Genomic DNA, 23662 nt, shown 5'->3' with positions numbered 1-23662 from the left:
CATCTTGGAGTGATCTCACCTCTCCCTCAAACTGCTTGGCAGCTCTGAGTCATAAATTTTCAAATTCTGTCACGTTTACTCTGAACATAGATCTGTTATAATGGTGTTATTGCCATAGAATATCAGGGTTGAAAGGGACCTCAGAAGATCATCTAGTCCAACCACTTGCTCAAAGCAGGACCAATCCCCAGACAGATTTTTGCCCCAGGTCACTAAAGGGCCCCCTCAAGGATTGAGCTCACCACCCTGGGGTTAGCAGGCCAATGCTCAAACCACTGAGCTATCCCTCTCATTATTTAGGATACCTTCTTTGATGTCAGGTTTAACATTAAGTGTAACAAACTGTACAGAATGTCCCCAATATCTAGCTAAGTGTAAAATATTAATGTGTAATTTCAGAATTTATAATGTACATGGCTTGCATACAGGTGGGCCTATCATTTTTCAAGCTAAACTGACTCATTACTTGGATGGAAGACAATTCAGTCCCCAGGGTGCCACGGTACTAGGTTTTGGCCATTGAATATGAGGCATTCTTAGAGTGGAGGTATTGAAAGTGCAGTGGTAATTATTTGAAGATTGTTGATGCTTTCAAACTCATGGAAATGACATCCTGTGGTGTCTCAAGCACAGAATCCTCTTTCAAAGCTGTCTAGTTGGACTGCCTGCATGTGCCCTGTAGTGGCATTAAATGTGTGCTTGAGACCTACATAAGAGATAGCAGCATCCACCTGCCTCTGTGCCTTCACCTGCGCTATGGAGAGTACTCAAAGAACCCTTTGCAGTATCTGCAAAAACAACGAGGCGTCCTTGTGGCACCTCAGAGACTAACACATTTATTTGGGCATAAGCTTTCGTGGGCTAAAACCCACAGCCCATGAAAACTTATGCCCAAATAAATTTGTTAGTCTCTAAGGTGCCACAAGGACTCCTCGTTGTTTTTGCAGATACAGACTAACATGGCTACCACTCTGAAACCTGTTTGCAGTGTCTAGATCTGCACCACAGACCCTTTCTTTCTATGCTTTTATTACATATAATTAATTAGTTCTAGATATTGCAAATTACATGTTGTTGAGTGCTCAGGGTCTTGCTTGGTAAAAGAACCATGTAGAGGGTTCAAATACTGTGCCTTGTGCCAATTTATTTTCCCTGAATTGGATTTCTGTGTCCAGTGTGTTTTCAGCCCCGGGGAGAGTATCTGTCTAGCACAGTGTTTGGAGTGCAAAGCATTCATGCCAGAGACCCTTGATACAACTTTGACTCTGGGCAAAGCCCTCAAGACTTAGACTGAAACTCTAGAGGGTTGGGGTGTCATGTATTGCCCACAATGAATAGTTCCACTTTCTGCCCATGTTAGGCAGTGAGTGAAGTGTCCCCTTTAATTGGTATATGAAATGATTCCTTCAGGTGTGGGTAATCTATAAAATGGGTTGACATCCTTTGGAATGAAAGCTTCTATATAAATATAAAGTAATAATGTATTGTTGTTTTAGCCAATCTATTGAGGGCATTTAGTGTCCTTTTGAGCTACTGAGATACTTTATAAAAGAATTGTGGGTTGTCTGTGAAGGTTAATGTTGTTTTGTGTTAAGCTTCTAGTAATGTTTTGTCTGCAAACTGTATACATTAGAGCAAGAAGACCTTTTAGATGTTCTAGCCCATCCCTCTGCCATTGTTATTTGAAAATACTTCAAGCATACTGATTGTACTGGATCCCTGCTCTTAAAGGGTCATAACTCTATTGTGACTGATTTTCATAGCAAGAGAGTTTTGAGGGCTGCTGCCTTACAACAGCTGATAGTATATTCCATTTTGTGTTGGAATTGTACAGACCCTGCTACTGAGAGTTCCTTTTCCCTGGTTCTGATGGTAGTGCTCATCTTCATTATTGCTCTTTCCATAGTCCATTTTAATCTGACTTAACCTGATGAAGTTAAGCATTTGGAGACTTTTCTAACACTTGAATATGGGTTACTTGACTTAATTTGATCCTTTTGCCTTCCTCAACCTATAATATATTTGAATACTTTGAGAAGAAATTTTCAGCATTTTTTGCTGTGCTTGGGTGCCTGGATAATTTGGATGATTGTGACAAAGTCTGAATTTTCTGTCAGATTTTTATGAATCCTGTATGAGTTGTTGGGGCCTGGCAAATGAAAGGGTTTGCTTCCAGGAGACTTTATAGGCTGGAGCATTGATGAGACTCTGACAGGCAAATAGCAGACTATTGCATAGGATTCTCAGCTGTTCTAGCTGTTATAGAGAGAGCTTGCCTTTTAGTATAGGGAAAGTATTAGAGAAGTCCAAGTGGCGTGGAAGGATTATACCACTTTACTTACTTTTACCAGTCACACAGTACAAATCATTACATGCTTTTACTTAACAGAAACTCTGGCTTCTGGAGGCTTCAGTACATATCTTGCTGGAGTGTTGAACTCTCCAGCACCTATACTCCTTAGGAGAGATGGGGTATGCCCAGAGTTGTAGAAGTTATGCTTTACTTCTCCTGGCAGTTTTAACACTAGTTCTTGCTCGCTATTTGTTGTTTGACTTTGCCTTTAATAGCAGTAAAGAGTCCTGTGGCACCTTATAGACTAACAGACGTATTGGAGCATGAGCTTTCGTGGGTGAATACCCACTTTGTCGGATGCAAAGTGGGTATTCACCCACGAAAGCTCATGTTCCAATACGTCTGTTAGTCTATAAGGTGCCACAGGACTCTTTACTGCTTTTACAGATCCAGACTAACACGGCTACCCCTCTGATACTTTGCCTTTAATAGTTTTTCTTATTTCATTGTTTGGCTGAGGCTGTCTTCTGTAGGAGTATCCGTAAATGTGTTTTAATCTCCAAGTATGGGAATTTACTAGGTTTAACAACGAATGCCTTTGGAGAAAACAATTACCTTTTAAATCATTGTTTCTGATTTTATACATGGAATTAAATCCACACTTATGTATTCACTATAGACAGTACTTTGTGGATTCATTCATTAATGTTCTTAGTTCCTTTTGTCAGCATGGGTTAAGTGGTACTGGCACCTGTTCAGCAAGGGCAGAACGTACAATCCACAGTGTTCACACTCTGCAATTTAACGTTGAGTTTCCATCTAGTTAGGTGCTGGGAACACAGACAAATACAGCTGTCTCAGCTCGTACCTTCAGAGAACACGAATCATAGGTGAAACACTTCCTTTTCTAATTTGTTTTTATTCCTGGATAGAATGTCCATTTATGTACTGTAGAACAGGCAAAATTCTGCCAACCCACTGTTTTCTGTCCACTATAAGGACATGCTTTATTGTCATTTTCTTTAGAGTTCTCTGAAGATTTATCAGCAGACTCATCTGGAATATGCTCGGATGAAAGAAGAAATTGCTAAAAGTGATTCTATGTGAGTCATTCTTTTCTAAGAACTTACTCTTGTCTATCATTTCTATGGAAATGAACAAGCTACCTGTAAATTGTCAGTAGAGATTGTGTTTATTTGTATTTACTCTCTTTATATGCAAATATAATAGGGGGATCTGGCATCAACACCTATTGTTAAGGTTCCCTAATGCTTCCCATGGTAAGACCCTATTTTCAGTTGCTTCTGACTTGCTTGGTTTTAACAATTTTGTGCTGAAATTTTCCTTTATCCTGAAACATGGAAAACTGTAGTTTTATTTTGAAAGTTTCAACAAAGATGGTGCAGCATTTGAGAGTCAGAGCACGTAGCTGGCATATTGAAAATAGAAGTGTAGCTGTAGTGGTGTGAGGGGCTAGCTGCCCTGAGTATGTACCTGTGGTCTCAGATGGGATCGTACTTGGGGTACTTGGGCCTGTTGCATTACCGCAGCTGCACTTCTATTTTTAGTGATCTATCTCAGTCAGAGCTAATGTGGATACGTCTCCTCCAGCTGGAATTCACATCTTCCAGCTCCAGTGCAGATATACCCTTAATAAAACCTTAAGTTAATGTAACTAAAGTAAGATATGTAAAAACAGCAAAGAGTCCTGTGGCACCTTATAGACTAACAGATGTATTGGAGCATGAGTTTTCGTGGGTGAATACATGCATGATATGCATCTGACGAAGTGGGTATTCACCCACGAAAGCTCATGCTCCAATACATCTGTTAGTCTATAAGGTGCCACAGGACTCTTTGCTGCTTTTACATATCCAGACTAACACAGCTACCCCTCTGATACTAAAGTAAGATTTGGGTTTTGTGTAATGACTTCACTTTGCACGTCCTTAGTGGCTATGGAATTCTATAGGAATAAATGACAGCACAGAAGAGCTATACAATTAATATTGTTTTGTTCTTTAAATATTGTTGTAAAGCTAATTTCATTTTCTGCCTGTGTAATATCTAACTACTTATTTTCTTACAAATGCATTAGTTAATTTTGTTAATTGGCCTGGAAACTGGCTCCCCTGAAGGTCTAAGTATCTATAAAGCTTAAAGGTTCAGCTGTCTTTGACTAAAATGTGTGTAGTCTTTTATCTCTTCTATAAATCTGTGTCAAAAACAGTTATCATTGGAATCTTAATATAATGTGGGCCTTTGCTGTGAGGAAAAAATTACAGCAAGATTGGATGTTAAGCTCTCAAATTGGGATATGCCCTTGTTAAGAAAATATGTATTCTTAACTCTGGCATTGCATCTGTGTAAGCAAAATTTATTTGAAATTAATCTAGTTACACTGATGCAATTTTTCTAATATCGAAATGGCCTCTCTATTTTGTATAAATACATTACAATAGACTTAATCATGTAGAATGTCTTAAATACAATGTAAAGTACATTACTCTTAGTCCATTGTTATCTCTTGGTCTCTGCTTTAAGAAGTTGGGTAAGCATTATTACCCTCTTTATCAGTCATAATTAAATGCAATGATGTGAAGAAAACTTCCTGAGAGGTACCATGATCTAGTAAAGAAGGCATTAGAAATCTGTTTTGATCCTTGTTCTGCTATAAATTTCTGTTCATTTTGGGCAAGTCACTGAAGTCAGAATTTTTGCAGTTTGGGGTACCAAAAGTTAGGCATTTACAGCCATATCTAGGTACTCGAATATTCTGAATCAAATAGAGGCTGTGGGACATAGGGTTTTCTGAGTTCTAGTCCCTCTTTCAGTGACTCTTAATGTGGCTTTATTTCAAACTTTGTTAAGCACAGACTCTCTCCCCCTTTTAGGGCAGGGGTCTCCAAACTGTGGGGTGCACTCCCCTGGGGGGGCAGCCCCCTCTCCAACTGCGACCCTGGTCCCCGGTCTGGTCGCCGTCCATGGCTCTGCTTTGGACCCACCCCCAGCTGTGGCTCTGGCCTCTGCCCCTGGCTCCCAGCCTGGCTGTGACTGTGGTCCCAGCTTTGGCAGTGCATAGACGGGGTAAGGGGTGGGGGGGCACAGAGTAAAAAGTTTGGGGATTATTGTTATAGATGGGGTAGCTAAAGCACAGACAAGTTAAGCCCAAATATTCAGACTGTTGCTTCAGGTAAAGTATCTAAATCCATATTTAGATACTTCACTTAGTGGCCTGATTTTTCTCTCTCCCCGCCCCCGTGAATTTGAGCACTTCTGAGAAACAGTTAAGTCCTTAACTTTAGGCACCCAGGTTAGAAGATTTTGGCTTAAATAACTTAGTCTATGAGATGCTGAATGTACTTTCTACACAAAAACTGTTGGATTGATTTGTAATTCAGCTGGTCTCTTATGCAGCATAGTGAGATCTAAATATATAGAATCATTTTTTAATTTTTAAAATTTTTTTTTTATTTTGATGGTCAGGAAGAAGAAACTGGAAGCCAAAGTGAAGAAACTGGAAGGTAATTGTCACTTTCATATTCATATTTAAAGAACTTGGCTAAAATTCTGGCTTGAAGGCTGGGGAGCCTGCCCCCTTTGACTACACTACGGAGGTTTCTAAATGCCTGTCCTGCTTTTGAGATAAGAGCTAATGGTGTGATTGAGTGATTTGCTCAACATTCAGCAAGGAAGGAACAGATTTTAGAAAAATTATGCAGAAAAAGCCAAATAGATTTGGTCATGGGCTGGATGTGAGTAGGGGAAGGAGTTGAAGATGACCTCCATTTTGCAGACCTGGGTGACATGGAGGATATATTAATGTCAGTCATAATGGAGAATGAAGGTAGGAAAAAGGGTTTGGGAAGAAAGATGATAGGCTCTGTTTTGGCCCCATTTATTGGCTCTAAAGCTGAAATATCTGAAGGATGATAAAGTTGAGAATGAACCATAGCATACACATCTGTAGTGGAGAAAAGGTTCTTAGATGGTGCTTTACAAAATGCAGAAATTAGACTATAGCTCCAGAATCTCCTGAGGTATGTCAGGATGTCATAAATAATAAGTCATTACAATCAGTATCTTTGGTTTCAGCTCTCTAATTTTGATAAGTCACCTTAATAAAGTCTCTACAGGTGAGTGTTTGGTACCAAAGGTCTTTGTACTCAATGCTGAAACTGGATCATATTCAGCCTTGGTGCAAGTGAGCATGGCTCCCACTGAAGTCAAAGGGACCTGCATCTTATATACTAGGTCTGAATTTGACCAGATTCCTATGAAACATCAACACATTTTTATTTTTAATTTAACTTCTAATTCCCTAGCCCCTTCATTAAATAGGATAATAGGTCATGTGAAAAATATCACCATCCAGCTTGGACCTGCCTTTCCTATCTGGGAAGTATGGGGTTGTATTTAAGTTCATGAGTGGTGGTTCATATTGTGCTGCTTTGGTGTTGTCTTATTTTAACTTAAAATCCTGGTAAAATACTTCAGAAGAAATCACACATACATTGATGGATCCCAGTTAAACTTTCAAAGGTTAACAAACCAGAAATGCAGGGTGTTTCCATAGGTGTGCATTCTACACTTGTATTTGCTGGTTTCAGGTACTTTGAGTTGTGCATTAGTAGTCTCATGCCTGTGGTTCTTTTTCCTTAAATAAAGAGGCTGCAACAAAGCATATGCAAGACTTCAGACAATTGAAGACTGAAAAGAAAGTTCTTGAAAAGGAGCTAAAGAAGGCGCAGGTAGTAATTGGCAACTTTTTGGGAAAAAATCTTTCTGTATTTCTAAAAGACAGTTGATACAATAACTGAATTTCATGAATATCTCACCTTGAGGTATTCAACTATTTACTACTATAGTAAGATCTTGAATTAGCTTGGGGATATTGAGTTACAACATTTAGTATTTTAGTTGCTGTTTCAGAATCTACACAGCATTTATAAAGTTAGTGCACTCTAAATATTGACCAAAGATCGTTGGTCTTTTCAATGTAAATACTGTAAAATATATATGTATTGCATAGCAATTTAACACAGTTAATTAATGTTAAACAGGGAAAACGTGATGACTTTCCCAAAGAGAAATGCAAAAAGGGTGAGTTTCTGTTTGCTTTCAGTTTTATAGTTGTATTTAAACTGTTACTTTCTGTATGTCATTAAACTGTATTCGTTCTTTTCAGTGTTAAAACATGCAGAGACACAGAGTGCAAGAGAAGATCCAGTAGCAAACATAGACAAAGGTACACTTCTGTTAGACTTTCTTCTGTGCAGTACAGATGGTTTGAAACATACTGTAATTCTGCAGAAATATATTTTGCTGCCTTGGCAGCAGTATTTTTAGCAGTGCAGATGGTTGGAAATGGATTTATAATGAATATATATTATAAGAGCAGAATTAGTTGGTATTAGGAATGAAAAGCAATATACTTTTATGAGGGAATATACAGCACTAAAGTTGATATGCAATTCATTTCTGTTATTTCATGCTGAGGAGACTCTAAAGACATATTCATTTTAAGTTGTCACTTTTTTAAAACAATTTTTCACTTTTCATATGCAAACACCAGTTAACAATTACCCAAAATCCAGCCTGAAAACAAATCAACAGACTGGAAGATATCCCATCATCTCAGTCCATTTTCCAGTATCCTCAGTTCAGATAATGAAGAGGCAAGTAAAGCAAATGATACAAAATATGAATTAAATCTTTGGTGTTCTTTGTCAAACCGACAGGCTATACCTTCCCCAGGGAGGCAGAAATCCAGGGAGAATGACCTAAAAGAAGGGATATGAAAAATTTGTTCATAATGAATCACTTCTGCCTTGTACCTTGCATGAAGCTAACACGTCTGCTGAATATTCAGTAGACCGTTCTGCTATTTACTTCTCTAATTCCAAATGGAAATGGCTGAGCAAGCAAAGCAAACACTGTCCTGACTATAACCTTCTTCCAGAATGCATTTTAATTTAATTGCTGAGGAGGGATTCCTCACTTTAAGTGAGGGTTGCCTAACTTGTACTTTTGCAGCTCATATATGCACTCTCACCCATGTGCTCTTTTTGAACACCAATTGTTTCATTTTTAAAAACTACCTACAAAATTTTGATGAACACAAAAATGGGGGCGGGGGAAGGAAACACTTTCCTTTTTTTTCTGACAGGTTCTATTCCTTGTTTTAGAGCATTTGTATACGACTTATACAAATAAGTCTGACATTTGTTACTTATTGCTTGTTTGGTTTTGAAAACTTTAGTTAATTTGCATTTCACGTCATCCTTCTGTTTCTAATTTGGTGTGTTAATTTCAGTTTCAGGAAGTGGGAGGGCTTTGCTATTAATGAGAAGTTTGTTTTGAAAATGGTTGCTAAGTAGATATCTCTGAATCAGAGAACCCATAAATGACAGGTGGCAGTGGAAAATACCTATTGTACATAACATGCCTATTTATGTATAGAGGTCATGTTGAAGTGTGACACCACAGCAATTTTCATAACTGCAACAAAGCTACATGGTGGTAATCTGACACAAACTATCAAAAACAAACATGTTCCAGCTAGTCTAAAATTTATTGTTGTATCTTGAGTTGTGTGTTCTTCTCTACCAGTGACACTGATACAGGATACACTTAGGGTGCATGGAAAAAGGGATGGAAAATATTATACCACTATGACATAAAACAGTGGTACACCCTCATCTGGGATACTTAGTTCAGTTCTCATCACTGTATCTAATAAAGGATATAAGCAGAAATAGAATGATTCAGCAGATAGAAATGCTTAGACATGGAAAAAATCCATATAAAGAGAGGGAAGATAGGGACAACTTATTTTGTAATAGAGATCAAAATGAACGGACATCATTATAAATATACTCTTGTTATGATGAGCTCATGAATAAGGCTACATTTTAGTCATGGGTATTTTTAGTAAAAGTCATGGACAGGTCAAAGGCAGTAAACAAAAATTCATGGCCTGTGACCTGTCCATGACTTGTAATACATACCCTTGACTAAATCTTGGGGGGTGGACCTTGAGCGCTAGCAGGCAGAGGCAGTGCACAGAGCTACCTGGCCACACCTCCACCTAGGAGCTGAGGGAGGAGGATGTTGTCGCTTATGGGGAGCCCCCTGAGGTAAGCATGACCCTGAGCCCCCTCCCACACCTAAACTCCTGCTGTGGCTGTGGGAGAGGGGCATGGCGGCTTGAGACTGTCCTAGCAGTGGCCGGTGCAGCTGGTCCAGGAGCTGTCGGAGCTGCTCGGGTGGCCCCTGGGCCAGCTGCACCAGCCACTGCAGAAGTCATGGAGGTCCCGGAAAGTCCCGGAATCCATGACCTACATGACAAACTTGCAGCCTTAGTCATGAATGGTACAGAGAAGTGGAGCAGATGCTCCTATTTACTGTTTCACATTATACAAGGGCAAGTGGATAATCAGCGAAATTGAAAGGAAGCGAATTAAAAACTGATAAAATGGATTTTTTTTTTCATGACATACGGTTGCCAAAGAAGCTCGTCACAAGGAATCATTTGGTATGTCTACCCAATGGGAAACATGAATCCCAGTGTGAGTGGACAGATTTGCATTAGCTACACTATCTTGCATGCTAAAAATAGCAATATGAACGTTGCAGCAGACTTGGGAGTTAGTCAGACTTGGACGGCTAGCCTGAACTGCTGCCCTTGTTGAAATGTCCACATTATTATCTTTAGTGTGCTAGCATGAGTCTCTCTGTCTGTGCTGGCGGATCGCCTCCCAGCCTCACTGTAGATATATACCATTGAGGCGAAGAGTTTATAAAGATGCCAAAAATGGCTGGATATTTATATAAATAGATATAACTTAGATAATATTTTCACCTCAAGGTTCCAGAGACACAGACAAGCTTTTCATCTCGAGGCCAAAAGACCAAAAACATCAAGACACTTGATCATGGCCTTAGGCCAAGAGACTACTCACACTATAACAAGTATCCAAAATTTCATTAGTAATGTAAAAAGAGAAAAAAGTAGTAAGAGACAAACCCTTTTACTTTATGCCGTAAACCAACCTGTGAAGACATTATGAAAAAACTTGCTCTATTAGCAGGTTTTTATAATTTCACACTTCAGAGATTCTTGCACTTTCCCTGAAGCAACTGCTACTGACTGACAGAATTAGGTAGACCATTGGTCTGGTCCTGTGCACCTGTACATATGTTCACAAGATTGTTAGCATTCTCTTCATTTTTTTTGCTTTTCTTTTTAGTGCTGCTGTAATTGTATTTTCATTATAACCATTTCAGTTCACACCCCTTTGAAAGTTAACACTCAGAATATCAATCTATCTGCATTTACTTAATTTCACGTGCTTTGGTAGTGCCTTTTAAATAAGGTCTTTGTCTTAATGTTACAGCAGGAAGTGGCAGGTAGGCATCTTTAAATTTATTAAAAACCTCCATTAATTTTAACTTGATTGAATCTGCTCCCAAATTTCTTGTTTCATTTCTATCTCTTCTGAATTTATTGAGATCGGTAGGAGGAGAGAAAGTGATGGCTGGCACAGTGCATGGGGAGCTGCAGGCCAGGGGCTTAGGGACAAGAGAGCCCCGCACCTGCATGCCTTAGAAGCTCAGTATGGAGAGCATTTTTCTTAAAGTCTCAAAGACTCTCTATGGTGAGGACCAAGCAATGGACTGGGGCTTGTGCTTCTCATGAACTACAGCCTCTCTATCCCCTGCAAATCCTACATGCAGCAGTGTGTAGCTTTGGTTCCTCTATACCATCCTTGCACTAAGTGTTGAGCCACTGACAGAGTGAGGACTACCTGCTGCATGATTCAGGTCTGATCTACTGCTTAGGATATTGGGTCTTGATTGTAGCTAAGCAAATGTACACGAAAACTTACAATTACTGCATTTAAGTTCCTACCCAGGAGAAGCACCTGCCTGAAGAACAGTTAACTCCTGGATTGGGTATGTGGGATATATTTCCCCAGATAAAATGGTTGCTTTACCTTTTTTTTACACTTGTAATTAATATATAATATATAATGCTAGATTTTAGTATTCTCTAATTTACTGTATTCATATGTGTATGCTTACTTAGAACAAAAGTGATATGACAAATTTAAGCTGTTTAATTGTAAAGTATTTATTTTTAACAGGAAAAATAAAGCTGCTATTGGAGGAGCTTTGGATGTGCATTGACAGCACAACAGGAAAAACACAGAACCAGGAACATGATTATATCTTGGGTGAGATGGAGCACACAAAGTCTTGGAATGCTGTTGAAAGCAATTTTTCTTTCATTCTTTCTTTCTCTTTCTTTCTTTCTTTCTTTCTCATTGAGAACAAATTTTACTAATGACTATTTTTTTTCTTAGCGTCTTCTGTTCAGGGTCACTCAAAGATGCCAGAAAAAACAGGCAAGTTATTTACAGAAGGTATGTTGCAATAGGTTTTTAATGTATTTGCTTTAAAAATAAATGCACTAATTCAGGCTAAATGCTAATCTATTATCTCCGAGCATTACAAATTAGCTATTCTAAAAATGTTATATTGTGTCTTAAACACCTTACCTGCTGAATATTAAGTCAAATATTGGTGTGGTTAAAATATCTAGAAAAAACAATTGATTCTATGACCAGGTACTACAGGGTAGCAGGCAGACATTGCTGAGCTCTTTCTCAATGCCATGAATAGTAAGAGAGAACTGAGGTGGTCATGCTTGCTCCACCCCACATGCCCTGGGATGGGAAGACGTGAGAGCATGCCAGGCATGCACTGCTGTTCAAAATATTCTGATCTCATGAGCAAGATGTTGCACTACAAGTGGGATCTGTGTGTACAAAATATCTCTAAGAACCACAGATACTCTGAGTTATGTAACTTTTTTTCTTTTCTGTTCTATCTGGTACATTAGCTTTTGGTGTCCTTGGAGACGGCGGTCAGAATGTGAAATGAGGACTGTAATGTTAAAGTCCATTTCTTGTTTTGTCTAAATCTTGCATTTTGAGCTCTTGAGGAGAAGTTCCATCTTTGCTTTTTCTGTACAGTGCCTGGCACAATGGTGTCATGATCCTTGGAGTCCTTAAGCACTTATATTATGAAATAATAAACTATAACATCACAACATTGCTTTGTGTGTCAGTTAAGATTGGGTCTATGCTTAACACGACACGCAGTCTAAAAAGCAAGAATGAAGAGTTAAGGCAACCAGCTGTTCTCCACCCAGAGAGACGTTTCACCAACTGCCATACTCCACAGAGAATGCACTGTAATTTTGCCCCAGCAGGGATGCCAGCCTTCTATCACCCTCTTCCCTAAATTACATTGTCACCACCATCACCAACAGTTCAAACTCCCATCCCTTCTGCACACTTTTCTCTGAAACTACATACACTTACGTGTGGGAAAGGATCTGCTGGAAGGATGGAGTCTGTGCTAGCACATCTGTTTGCAGAGTGTCAGGCGTATGTCGGTAAAGACACTATACTACACATTGTTCTAATATAAAAGAATGAAAATTACGACATGCTACATGTGTATCTAGGGTTATTGAAATATATGTGAAATACTACATCATGTAGTTCTAGTGCAAATGGACAGAGTTAAGATTGTTCAAGCAGTCTTGATTTTTGGCCTTTCCTGACTCAAGTCCTTAACTGTACATCCTTAATATTCCAAATATCTTTTTGATGTGGTAATGTATAATTATATTTGAGACTATATGAAGGTCTGCATTTTAATTATAGTCTAGGAACAATATTTTTGAAAATGAAACTCCTTGGTCCTTTTTACAGCTGTCTTTCAAAATAATTAGAAAATCATGACCAAAATATGTTGAATCACAAAATACTTGATAAAACAGAACGAAAAATACAAGAACCTGTTATATTTTTGTCTTTTGTAGAGGTTGCACAAACCCACCGAAAATTCAGGAAATCTGATGACAAAATGCTTCACCCTCATTCTTCACCAGAAACCATTGAAAAACAAAGTTCCTTAACAACATTGCAGATAAAAGTAGACAAGGAGCCTTCTGGAGGTGATCAATTTGAGAGCAAGGCCACTGAAGGAGGTCTGCAGGACTATAATGGTGACAATGCTTTTTATGAGGACAAAAATATAGAGGTGGTTGTACAGACAGACTTAACAGACAGTAGCTCAGAGTCCTCTGATCAGGAACAAGAACAGCTTGATGGAAACTTGCTTGATATATTGAACTGGGCAAGGCCTCTCCCCCCTCTTCTATCTCCTGTATGTTTTTCACCAATGGCTACACAGGTGAGTTACAGTAAGACTAAATTGGCAATAGCTCAGCTTCTCTAGTACTGCAAAAATAATTAAAGGGATTTGATAGGCTTGTCTAAAGTATCAGTGTTGTTTGTCTGTTTTCAAACACTTTACAGGGACTTTGTCACAATGTTTAGATCCAAATTTAAGTTCATTTTTGCTGATTTTTTTTTTAAATACACTTTATTTTGTGGAAAGAGAGAGACAGACACAATCTCCTGTAATGCACTAAGTGTGCATGACTAAAATGATGGCATGGAAATCAATAAATATACTGTACAATATACATTACAATCAGAATATAAGTACTGACTCAAAAATCACCTCCATAATCTTTAATGTCCCCTGCATCCAGTACTTCTCATGGACTTGGAAAGTGTTTAGCTTGCTATAAGTGCTTCATTAGGCACTGATACCTGTTTACCAAGGTTATTAGAAATCTGAATTTGAGAGAGAAACTCTCAAACTTGAGTGCCTACAGATGTACTTGTGTTGATTTTGTTTTTTTTTTAAGAATCTAACTTGAGGCACCAAGCATTGAAAAGGTGACCCACATAACTTAAACCTCCTTGTTTTACTACTGCCTGATGTAGTCCTTTTCCCCTTCCTTTTTGTAGAATTCATTATTCCATAGTTTTCACCAGTTGGTATTTTAGAGCAAAGGTAGATACCAGAAACTGAATTGTTCTTTTGCATTAAAGGTGTTCCCTCTAGGCCATTATTAGAGAATATTGATAGAGAGACTTGTAATTCTGCTGTCCAAGCTGTACCTGTTAAGTGGTTACATTTCATAAGTTCCCAATGCTTGCCAATACATTCACTTAAAAAAATGTAATAGCCATAGAATTATACTGAATTTGAAAAACTGCAGTTTGAAAAACTGTCCTTTTTGTATCTTTAATTAAAGGATAATCTGTTTGGAGAATCCACTGATTCCAGTGATGAAGAAATTGATCATAATGCTCACATTGTGGAAAGTATTTTAGAAGAAGGCAAAGCAGAGTCACAGAGTAACACTACCTTTGTCAGTATGAAAGAAAGCAATGAAGATGAGAAATCACATGAACTTCATGATAAAGAAATCTCAACTAAATTGAGAGAGAATGAAGAGATGCCAATTTATATAGACGCTTTCACAGCAAAATTAAGATATGTTAAGGAGAAAGATGTTGAAGCAAAGCAAACGGAGATGACTGTTTCAAGTATGAACACATTTGCCAATGAAGAACATTTGGAAGAGGATTCTGATAATATAGGACCTACAGAGACAGAGAGAACACTGAAGGTAGCAACACCTAAACTGGAAGCTATCAATGAGACGGAAGTTCATACTGACGAGATACAAATTAAAGATAAAACCTCTTCAGCTGTGTCATCTAACTTCCAATACTTGCAAGAAAAATCTAATGAACTAATACAAACAGAGAAGACTATAGTTATAAATTTAAATACTACAACCAATTCTGAACATACGAAAGAAAGGTATAGTGAATTAATGGAAGCAGAAGAAGCTGAATTACCAGGAAAAGTAGAAACACCAAAACCAGCATCCAGTCTCAGAGGTGATGTTCACTTGCAAACTGGGGAACTCATCTTTGCAACTGAAAGTGTGTTGGTAACCCCTGAGAAGTTTGAGGAAAAGCCTAGCGAAGTGATGGGGAATGAAGAAATGGAAAATGAATCCAGTGACATACAAACAAAATCTAATGTAATAAATACAACACCCTGCATAGAAGAGCACATTGAAAAAGTAACCACAGAGGAGAGAATAATGGCTACAATAACCATAAAAGGATTATGTGTAGAGACAAGTAATGAACCAAATGATAATGAAGAGGACGATGTGAGATCTAGTTTCAGAAATTCTAAATCCTTTTCTGGAGCAGAGCACGATAATGAATTGATGTGTCACGGTAATGGTGAGAGAACACTCCTGCAAACTGAAATAGACACTGAAGCTAAAGATATCTCCATTAAATCACAATGCTCTGAAGAAAAAATCAGCAATGAAGAGATACTGGATAAAGAGTTTGAGCATACAAAACAACATGGAGTAAATGAAGAGGGTGGACTAGAAAACAATAATGCTTTTAGACATGACTCATTTATACTTGCCACTGAAAGAAGCAGAGATTCATTATATATGGATGGGGAAAACCATATTGCAGAGGTATGCAGAACTGCTCGCTCAATATCTGCAGAAGATGGATATGGGGAACAGCTCAGAACTGGAAAGCAGTGTGTTGAGGTCAATATAACTCAGCCTGAACAAAATATTTTCACTGGTAGTTCAGTAAACAAGGAAGATTTTCTAGAAACATATAAATTTGCTAAATCGCTCCATGTTATGGAAGTTGGAGAACTACAAGATGCAAAGGAGGAAAGGTGTCTGCAACCTAAACTAGACCATGAACAAAAAGATGCTAATAACATATTGCAAAAGAAACCAGATTTTGAAACTACACGTATGTCACAAAACCCAGCATCTGGTATAAATGGAGAAAATGATCCACTAGAACCCGAAGAAATAGTTCGAAATAATCATGTATTACTTGCATCAGAGTGTGTCACAGAAAGAGCTAGTGAAATGAGACAGGCCAAAAATACATACATTGCATCGGAACAGGAGTCTTCCAAATTTCAAAATTTTATAAAAGTATTTCAACCTCAGGACATTGAAATGGAAATGGAACATTTGGAACTTGGAGAGAGAAGCAGTGGGTCATTAGAAACTGAGAAAATAGATACTGTGAACTCTGTCATAAAAGAAAGTGAACACCCTTCTTGGGCACAGTTTCTGAAACCTCTGGATTCATGTTCAGTAACTGAAAATTCTCAGTGTGAGGAAATAAAAGAGAAATTAAATGACAAACCATGTGAGAGCGTGGTGATTCAGAACTGTAACAGTTCACCTGGTTTGGAAGAGAATGGTGTGGAGGAAGTGGAGGTGAGAAACCAAATTTCAGATGTCTCGGATCAGGTTTTCTCAGAAAAGGATTCTATTGGAAAACCAGCTTTACCCATAGAAGATGTCTTGCAGACTGGAAGTATAGATACTAAAAAAATAAACTCACCTGTCACAGCGACAGTTGGTTTGAAGAGCACAGCAGTGTTCGTTGATTTTACTGCTTTCAACTTTCAGGTGTGTGGTGAACCTTTCAAACAGAATTGCCAAGCATTTGACACTAACAATGAAGAAGAGTCTATTACAGTGCTTAGTACTGCTTCATCCCTAACTAGAAGAAATGAAAAATACAATGATCATGTTATTCAAAGTATGCCTAATTCTGTAGGAAATTTGGTGAAGGACAAGACAATACAGAATGATAAAGAAAAGATCAAGCCACTTGATTGTCCCAGTAATAAATATGACAATAAAAATAGAACAGAAATTGAAAATGAAAAGGACCAGTCAAATGCCATAGAACCACAAAAAACATTGATAAATATACAGTTCTTTGGTACAAGTTCTGTTGACAGTGGTACACATGTGGAAAAGGAAGCTAGTCTGGTTTTTGAAGAAGCAGAATGTGAAACATGTAGCTTGAAGGACATTAGCACAGCTCTTTCTGTAATAAAAGAAACTTCACCTCAGAGAGTGGAGCCTCTTTGCTCTTCTAAAGGTCAGGTCAGACCTATAGAATATAGGCTCGATGAAACAATGAACAATGAGAAAGAACTGAACATTGTTAAGCTGTCTGGAGAGACAAATGGGAATACATCTTCTAAAAGTATTGAGGTTCCAAAGGAGACAGATGACTCTGAAGAGGAAGAGTTTCCTTTCAGAAAGGTCAAATATACAAAAGAGCATGAACGTTTTTTAGTGTCCAATGAGAAACTGAGAACTTTCTGGACTTATACAGTGGATGTGCCAGACATTCACACAGCTGTTGATGAAAATAATGACGACAAAATGTGTGAACTCCCTCCTTCAGTGTACTCAGATGCACTAGCAGATATGGCTATGCCTTGTATAAGTCACCACTCTCCAAGTATTGTGAAGGAGCAGTCATGTTTAACAGAAAAGGTTTATCCTAAAGGCAAACTTTTCTCAGCACATGGAATTGTGTTCCACAATAATGAAAATAATGAGAGCACTTCTGAACGTAGAGAAAATTTCAAAATAAGTGGCTCAGCATCTGACAATGAGATTAGCTTGATAAAATTAGAAGAATTGTCTACATCTGCGGAGGTATCAGAAAAGATCCCCACAAAACGAACTACTTCAGAAATTAATTTATCGAACCATATGTTAGCCAAGTGCTCAGAAATCTACAAACATGTTATAAAAAATAATAAATTAGACACAAGTCTGCCTGGCAATTTCTTACAAATAAATGGTAATGAAAAACTTGCATCAAATATGGAACAAAGTGTGTCTTGTGATGCTGGCATAGAAGGGTCTAAAGCACATACAGTGTTTTGTGAAGAATTAAATGATAAACAAAAAGAAACTTGTGTTGCTTTTGCCTCAGCAGATATCAACACAAATATTGTTCAAGATGTCAGTAAGTCTTGTTTCGATGATAGTTACAGTGATGTTTTTCTTAATGAGACACATTTTCAAAGAAAAGGTAGAAAGAATTCTATCAAAAACTATCAGCATCCAACCGTGTCTGATGAAATATCTGACCCTAGACCAGTCAATGAAACCTCTAAATCACAAAAAGCAATATTTGAAAACACACACATTGTGGACTCAGAATCATCTCTAGATCTTGTATCCAAAACCAACAGTAGATCAAAGTGGAAAGTCCAGGAACCATCAGATATCTTCAATGTTTCAGCCAAGACATCAATCCAAGCAGACCAGGGCAGACTAACACAGAGATTACCTCAAGATAAAGGAAAAACAAAAACTCTGCAGGTCCAACTAACCCAGCCAGTTCTAGCCAATGCTGATACTTCTACACCAACCAAACGTTCACCTGAGACCATCAAAAAAATTAGACAAGAGATGGGTCCACCTTTACCTCCTCTGCTCCCACCTCTAATAGCTACTCCTCCAAGAACTGTGCGTCCCGTTTCTCCGATAATGTCTTCATCTAGCCGGTCCTCTCTGCCATCTCCTCTTGATGGTCTTATTTCCCCTCTAAGAGTAACTCCAGTTCCTCCACTAATGTCTCCTTTGTCAGATGCTCCAAAGTACAAATCTCCCCCTATATTTTCCACTCCATCTCCCTCAGAGACAACAGTTGGTCGAAGAATCCTGTCCTCACCTTTGCAATTTTGTGCTGCCACACCAAAGCATGCACTTCCTGTGCCAGGAAGACTTCCTCCACCTGCAGCTGGTAGTTCTGCTTTAGATGCTCCTCAGGAGAACTCTGTGAATATCTTGGACACTATGTATCCAGAGCTATCACCAAGAGCAAGAACACTCAACATTCTCAAAGGTAACATTCAGCCCAACAGGCGTGCCCCTTCAGAATACAAGAATGTACCAGGGACAGTGAGTCAGTTCAGTGGGTTCAAAGCAATTTCTTCTACATCCACTGCTTTTGTTAAAACAGGAAGTAATTCAGAATCTCTCAGTAAAAAAGAGCAAAAAGATTCAGGGAGTCAGAGTCATGTTGGAAAAAGGATATCGTCAGCCTCTATGCCGAGAAGTGCAAAGAGGCTGAGGCTAGACAGTGAATTGCCACAATTGGAGACTAAGGAAGATTTTGCAATCAAAGCTATGGGAGACGTTAATATTGAAGTACTGAGTGCTGCAGGTAAAACTGTCTCACTCAACAATTGTGAAATTAGGCAATTAGCAGCCAACTGCAATTCAGAATTGCCTTCACCAGTAGAGAATATTACTGATCCTGTGACTTTGGCACTGAAGAAAATTGCTGAATCCTGTTTTGACCTGTTACCTGTTATTCGGAGTCATGTGTACGTGGGAAATATTTTGAAGGTCCCGGTAATGAGAGATGAAGAGAAAGAAGTTGTCTATGAATTTGGTATCGCAAACAAGGTACATAGCATAATTCTGAATTTCATATTTTAATAATCCCCTTTGTCCAAATGGAGCGAATACAAATGTGTAATAAATTAAACTAAATTAGCAGACAGGCCAATTGTAATGCAGATATTTATACTGTCAAAATGATCATAGCAAAAGGCTGCAAACTTTTGAACATATTGCATGGTTTTGGTTAGTCTAAAGTATCCCAAAATTTGCCTACCCAATTTTCATTGTTCATCTAGGTGTTTCTCCACTTATGTGCCAGTCCTATTTAATAGGATGTTATTGTAAATCAAGTTATGAAATAACAGAACATTTTTAATTTCATTTTATTTAAAGAAGGGCAATGAAAAGTCACACGGTTCCTTCTGGTTTGCCTCTAGTTTATTATACGTTTTTGGTAAGTCTGGCCTCACCTTGGTTACTTTTATTTTTATCCTTTTAGATTTGTTGCAAGTTTCACTATGCGCCTTTTTAGTACAATTACCAAGAACATGGTATTTCTTTCAAGGCCAATATCACAACTGTTTACTCAGCATACACTCAGAATAATACTTTAATCTTTTGAAGTTCTGTCAACTGTACTGTGGATAATGAATGTTAATAAAAATTGCTTTTGTGTCTTGTTACAGCATTTAGCAGAGCCACTGCTGCATGCTGTTCTCAATAAACTGAAGACTCAGAAGATGTCTTTGAATCACAATTTCACTCAGGCTCTATGTAGAGTATACATAGGAATCTGTCGGCAGTTGGGAGATTTGGAAAGAGCCCGCCTCTTCTGCTACAGCTTACTTAAGGAAGGTATGGTGTGGCATAGCCATTTTGTGTTTGTATGTTTTTTTTCTTTCTAGATTGTGTTTTCATCACATGCTTCATAGATATCTATCTTAAACTTCAATGAAAGCTGTTTAAGCAAACAATCCCAAAACACATTATAGTTCTAAGAACTTGAAGGTGAATATCAAAAATTAAAATGGTCTTCATTGATTTTCAACTGTCTGTATGGATTTTCAATGTACAAGTTTAGAGAAATGCAAAGAATAAACAGTGCAAATAACAAATTATTTAAATTCTTTTATTTAAATCTAAAAAAAAATCATAGCAAAAGGTTTGTTTGCAACATATGACTGCTTAACATTTTTAAGTTTTAAACACTGTTAGAATCCCTGTCCTGCTTGGTACATTTATCTCATGGGAATCTCAGTGAGTCCCCTTGGTGAGTTCTAATCTTGTTCTCTTTGGAGCACCAGGATTTTCTTACTCTGTAGCCTGCTTTTGTATTGGCCTTCCTCCTGCAATTTTGTCTGATTCTCAAGAAACTTTGCTAACCTTCACTCTTGTCTTGAGAACAAACATAGCACTTGTTGCAGGTGGTGATGAGATATTACAGCAGAGTTCACTGGTGAATCAGAATTATCATGAAGATAATTTCTTCATGTTCACCAGTATCTGCTCCCTTCCATCCATGTGTGCATGTATTTCTTTCCCTCTGTCCATGGCTATGGAGCTCATAGTTAAAATTCTTCATATATGGTTTAGCAGCATTTATGTTCATCATATATAACGTCTTTAACATATGAAGAAATCCTTCACTAACAGGATACAGTACGTTAACAGACAAGGTCACATTCACCATACTGTATTGATACCAAGTTCTTCTTTGGGTGATTGTACACACAGAGTCCACTCAATGAGTATGCACATCTTGCATGCAAGATTGGACACTTTTGGCCATCATCAGAGGGGTAGCCGTGTTAGTCTGGTTCTGTAAAAGCAGCAAAGAATCCTGTGGCACCTTATAGACTAACAGACGTTTTGCAGCATGAGCTTTCGTGGGTGAATATGAAGAAGTGGGTATTCACCCACGAAAGCTCATGCTGCAAAACGTCTGTTACTCTATAAGGTGCCACAGGATTCTTTGCTGCTTTTGGCCATCAGTTAGTCACTGGTATGCCAGATTAGGGAGGTATCCCCAGTATCAACCTCTCCTCCACTGGCTGTAAAATGAAAATTCCTTTGCTGGGTGTAGTAGGGACTCATCTACCACCTGTCCACCTTTCCCTCCATGGGTAACACAGTGGGAGTCAGGGAAGGAGTCTAGAGAGGATTCTATGAGAGGTAGCAAAAAAAGACTTGGCCCTCATAAGGAGTACCCCTCCTGACACCCTCCCCTCCATCATGTGTCTCCAACCTCAGTTTTTCTACGTTTAGCAGCCATGGCCCTATTGGACCTCCGGGGTGTACAGCCATACTCCAGAAAGCCTGCATCATCCTGTGTCTCTTGGGCTAGTTCATCCTCCCCTGAAGAGACAAATTAAGTCACCTCAGATAAACTAGCTGGTGCAGTCTTGGATACTGTAGAGGCAAGAAGAGGTTAGTGAAGAAGAGCATCAGCTGTGAGGGGAAGAGCTGATCCCTGCTGCTATCTTCTCATTCTTCCCTGATGAGGCAGTGAATCTTTCTATAGCTGTCTTGGTGGATGAGTTCAAGGTGTTGAAGGAGCTAATGAAACACATGATGGAGACCTTGGATATACTGTTGGAGAGGTAGCTCAAGAGAAATAACAAACTCTTGAACATGGTTCATGCTTCTACCCGAAGGTGGTCACCATGCCCATAAATGAGGAACTACTGCATCTACAATGGCTGCTTCAAAATGAGTTGACAGGAGGCATCAGGTCCTTGTAAGGGATTTGAATATATTTACGCCCATCTGGGACCAGGTTCACTTGTAGTAGCAGCTAGTCAGGAGAGATCCAAACTTAAATCTACTCAGAAAGAAGGACCCAAAAGAAATTGGACCTCTTGAGTATTAAGGTGTACGTGCCAGCTAGCCTCCAGATGAGGGTGATTAATTACCAGTCCTGCTTTCCAAATATGACTTATTATTTCTGTTTGTAGACAGACTGACAAAGGAACAAGACAACATTTATGATGTGAGGCTTAAGGAGCTCAACTAAAGGCAGAGAAAGTTGAGAGGTGACATGGTTACTGGGTATAGGTACTTATAAATGGAAAAAAATATCTGATAGTGTGGGAAGGGGGTTCAACCTTACTGACGAAGGTATAACAGGATTCAGTGGTTGGAAGTTGAACCTTGAAATAAGATACAGTTTTGCAGCTGTGAGAGTAATTAGCGATTACTAGAGGCTAGTGGTGGGACTCGCCTTCACTTGGTCTTTAAAATGATGTTAGATATTCTAAAGGATAAGAGTTAATCCAGTTTGTGGGAGAAATTCTGTGGCCTCTGTGTGTGTGTGTGGGGGGGGGGGGGTCAGAATGGATGTTTGTGGTGTTGATCACTTCAGTAACACAATAATTGGGTCATGCAATGGAATTAATAGGCAGCCAGTTTAAAACAAACCTAAGGAGTATTTCTTCACACAGTTCAGAGTCAACCTGTGGAACTCCTTGGCAGGGGATTTTGTGGAAGCCAGAGGTACTACTAGGTTCAAAAATGAAACCCCACACGAAAGGGGAAACAGTGCAACTAACTAGACTGGGGGAGGGATAGCTCAGTGGTTTGAGCATTGGCCTGCTAAACCCCAGGTTGTGAGTTCAGTCCTTGAGGGGGCCATTTAGGGATTTGGAGATTAATTTGTGGGGATTTGTGGAGATTAATGGAAGCAGGAGGCACACATCAGAGCCCCAAGGGGGCTCCTATTAGGGCCCTAGTGGGGCTCTGGGTGTTCGCTACTTCCCACCACCCAACACAGATGTAATGAGGTTGAGTAGTGTCCGCAAAAGACACAACTAACAACTAATTATTCCTCAAGAAAGGCTTTTAATGACTTACGACTATAAAGGCAACACAGACAGAATAAGAACAACAGAATTAAAGACCAACACTGAGTGAGAATTAATATAAATGACAAATGATACTGGAGACAGGCACAAGTACAAGTAATATTATGCATAAACTACTTATTCCTATAAGTACATAGATAAAAGACAATTAATATTGGAAACAGTTACAAGAACATGCAATGCTGCTATTTTTGATTAGCTAACAACCTTACAGGCGTTATATCCACTTCCAATAGCATATAATTCTATGTGTTACTAATACATTGATTAACTATATTTTACCAATCTTAACATATATATATATATATAATATCAATAAACTTTTACTAACTT

General features: G+C 38.6%; 1 protein-coding gene across 1 annotated transcript in view; it reads left to right on the top strand.

The window, feature by feature from the left end:
- ICE1 (interactor of little elongation complex ELL subunit 1) overlaps positions 1 to 23662 on the top strand; it is a 65073-nt gene that overhangs the window by 11149 nt on the left and 30262 nt on the right. Inside the window, exons 6-15 of the mRNA XM_045005040.1 lie at positions 3320 to 3396; positions 5780 to 5817; positions 6962 to 7044; positions 7357 to 7396; positions 7482 to 7541; positions 11443 to 11532; positions 11662 to 11721; positions 13191 to 13564; positions 14481 to 19532; positions 20156 to 20324. Of these exons, the coding sequence (XP_044860975.1) occupies positions 3320 to 3396; positions 5780 to 5817; positions 6962 to 7044; positions 7357 to 7396; positions 7482 to 7541; positions 11443 to 11532; positions 11662 to 11721; positions 13191 to 13564; positions 14481 to 19532; positions 20156 to 20324 (6043 nt within the window). The remainder of the gene's footprint in view (positions 1 to 3319; positions 3397 to 5779; positions 5818 to 6961; positions 7045 to 7356; positions 7397 to 7481; positions 7542 to 11442; positions 11533 to 11661; positions 11722 to 13190; positions 13565 to 14480; positions 19533 to 20155; positions 20325 to 23662) is intronic.

The sequence above is a fragment of the Mauremys mutica genome, chromosome 2 (assembly GCF_020497125.1).
Source record: "Mauremys mutica isolate MM-2020 ecotype Southern chromosome 2, ASM2049712v1, whole genome shotgun sequence".
Classification (NCBI taxonomy): Eukaryota; Metazoa; Chordata; order Testudines; family Geoemydidae; genus Mauremys; species Mauremys mutica.
Note: the sequence above shows the minus strand (reverse complement) of the source record. Positions and strands in the feature narration are given on the sequence as shown.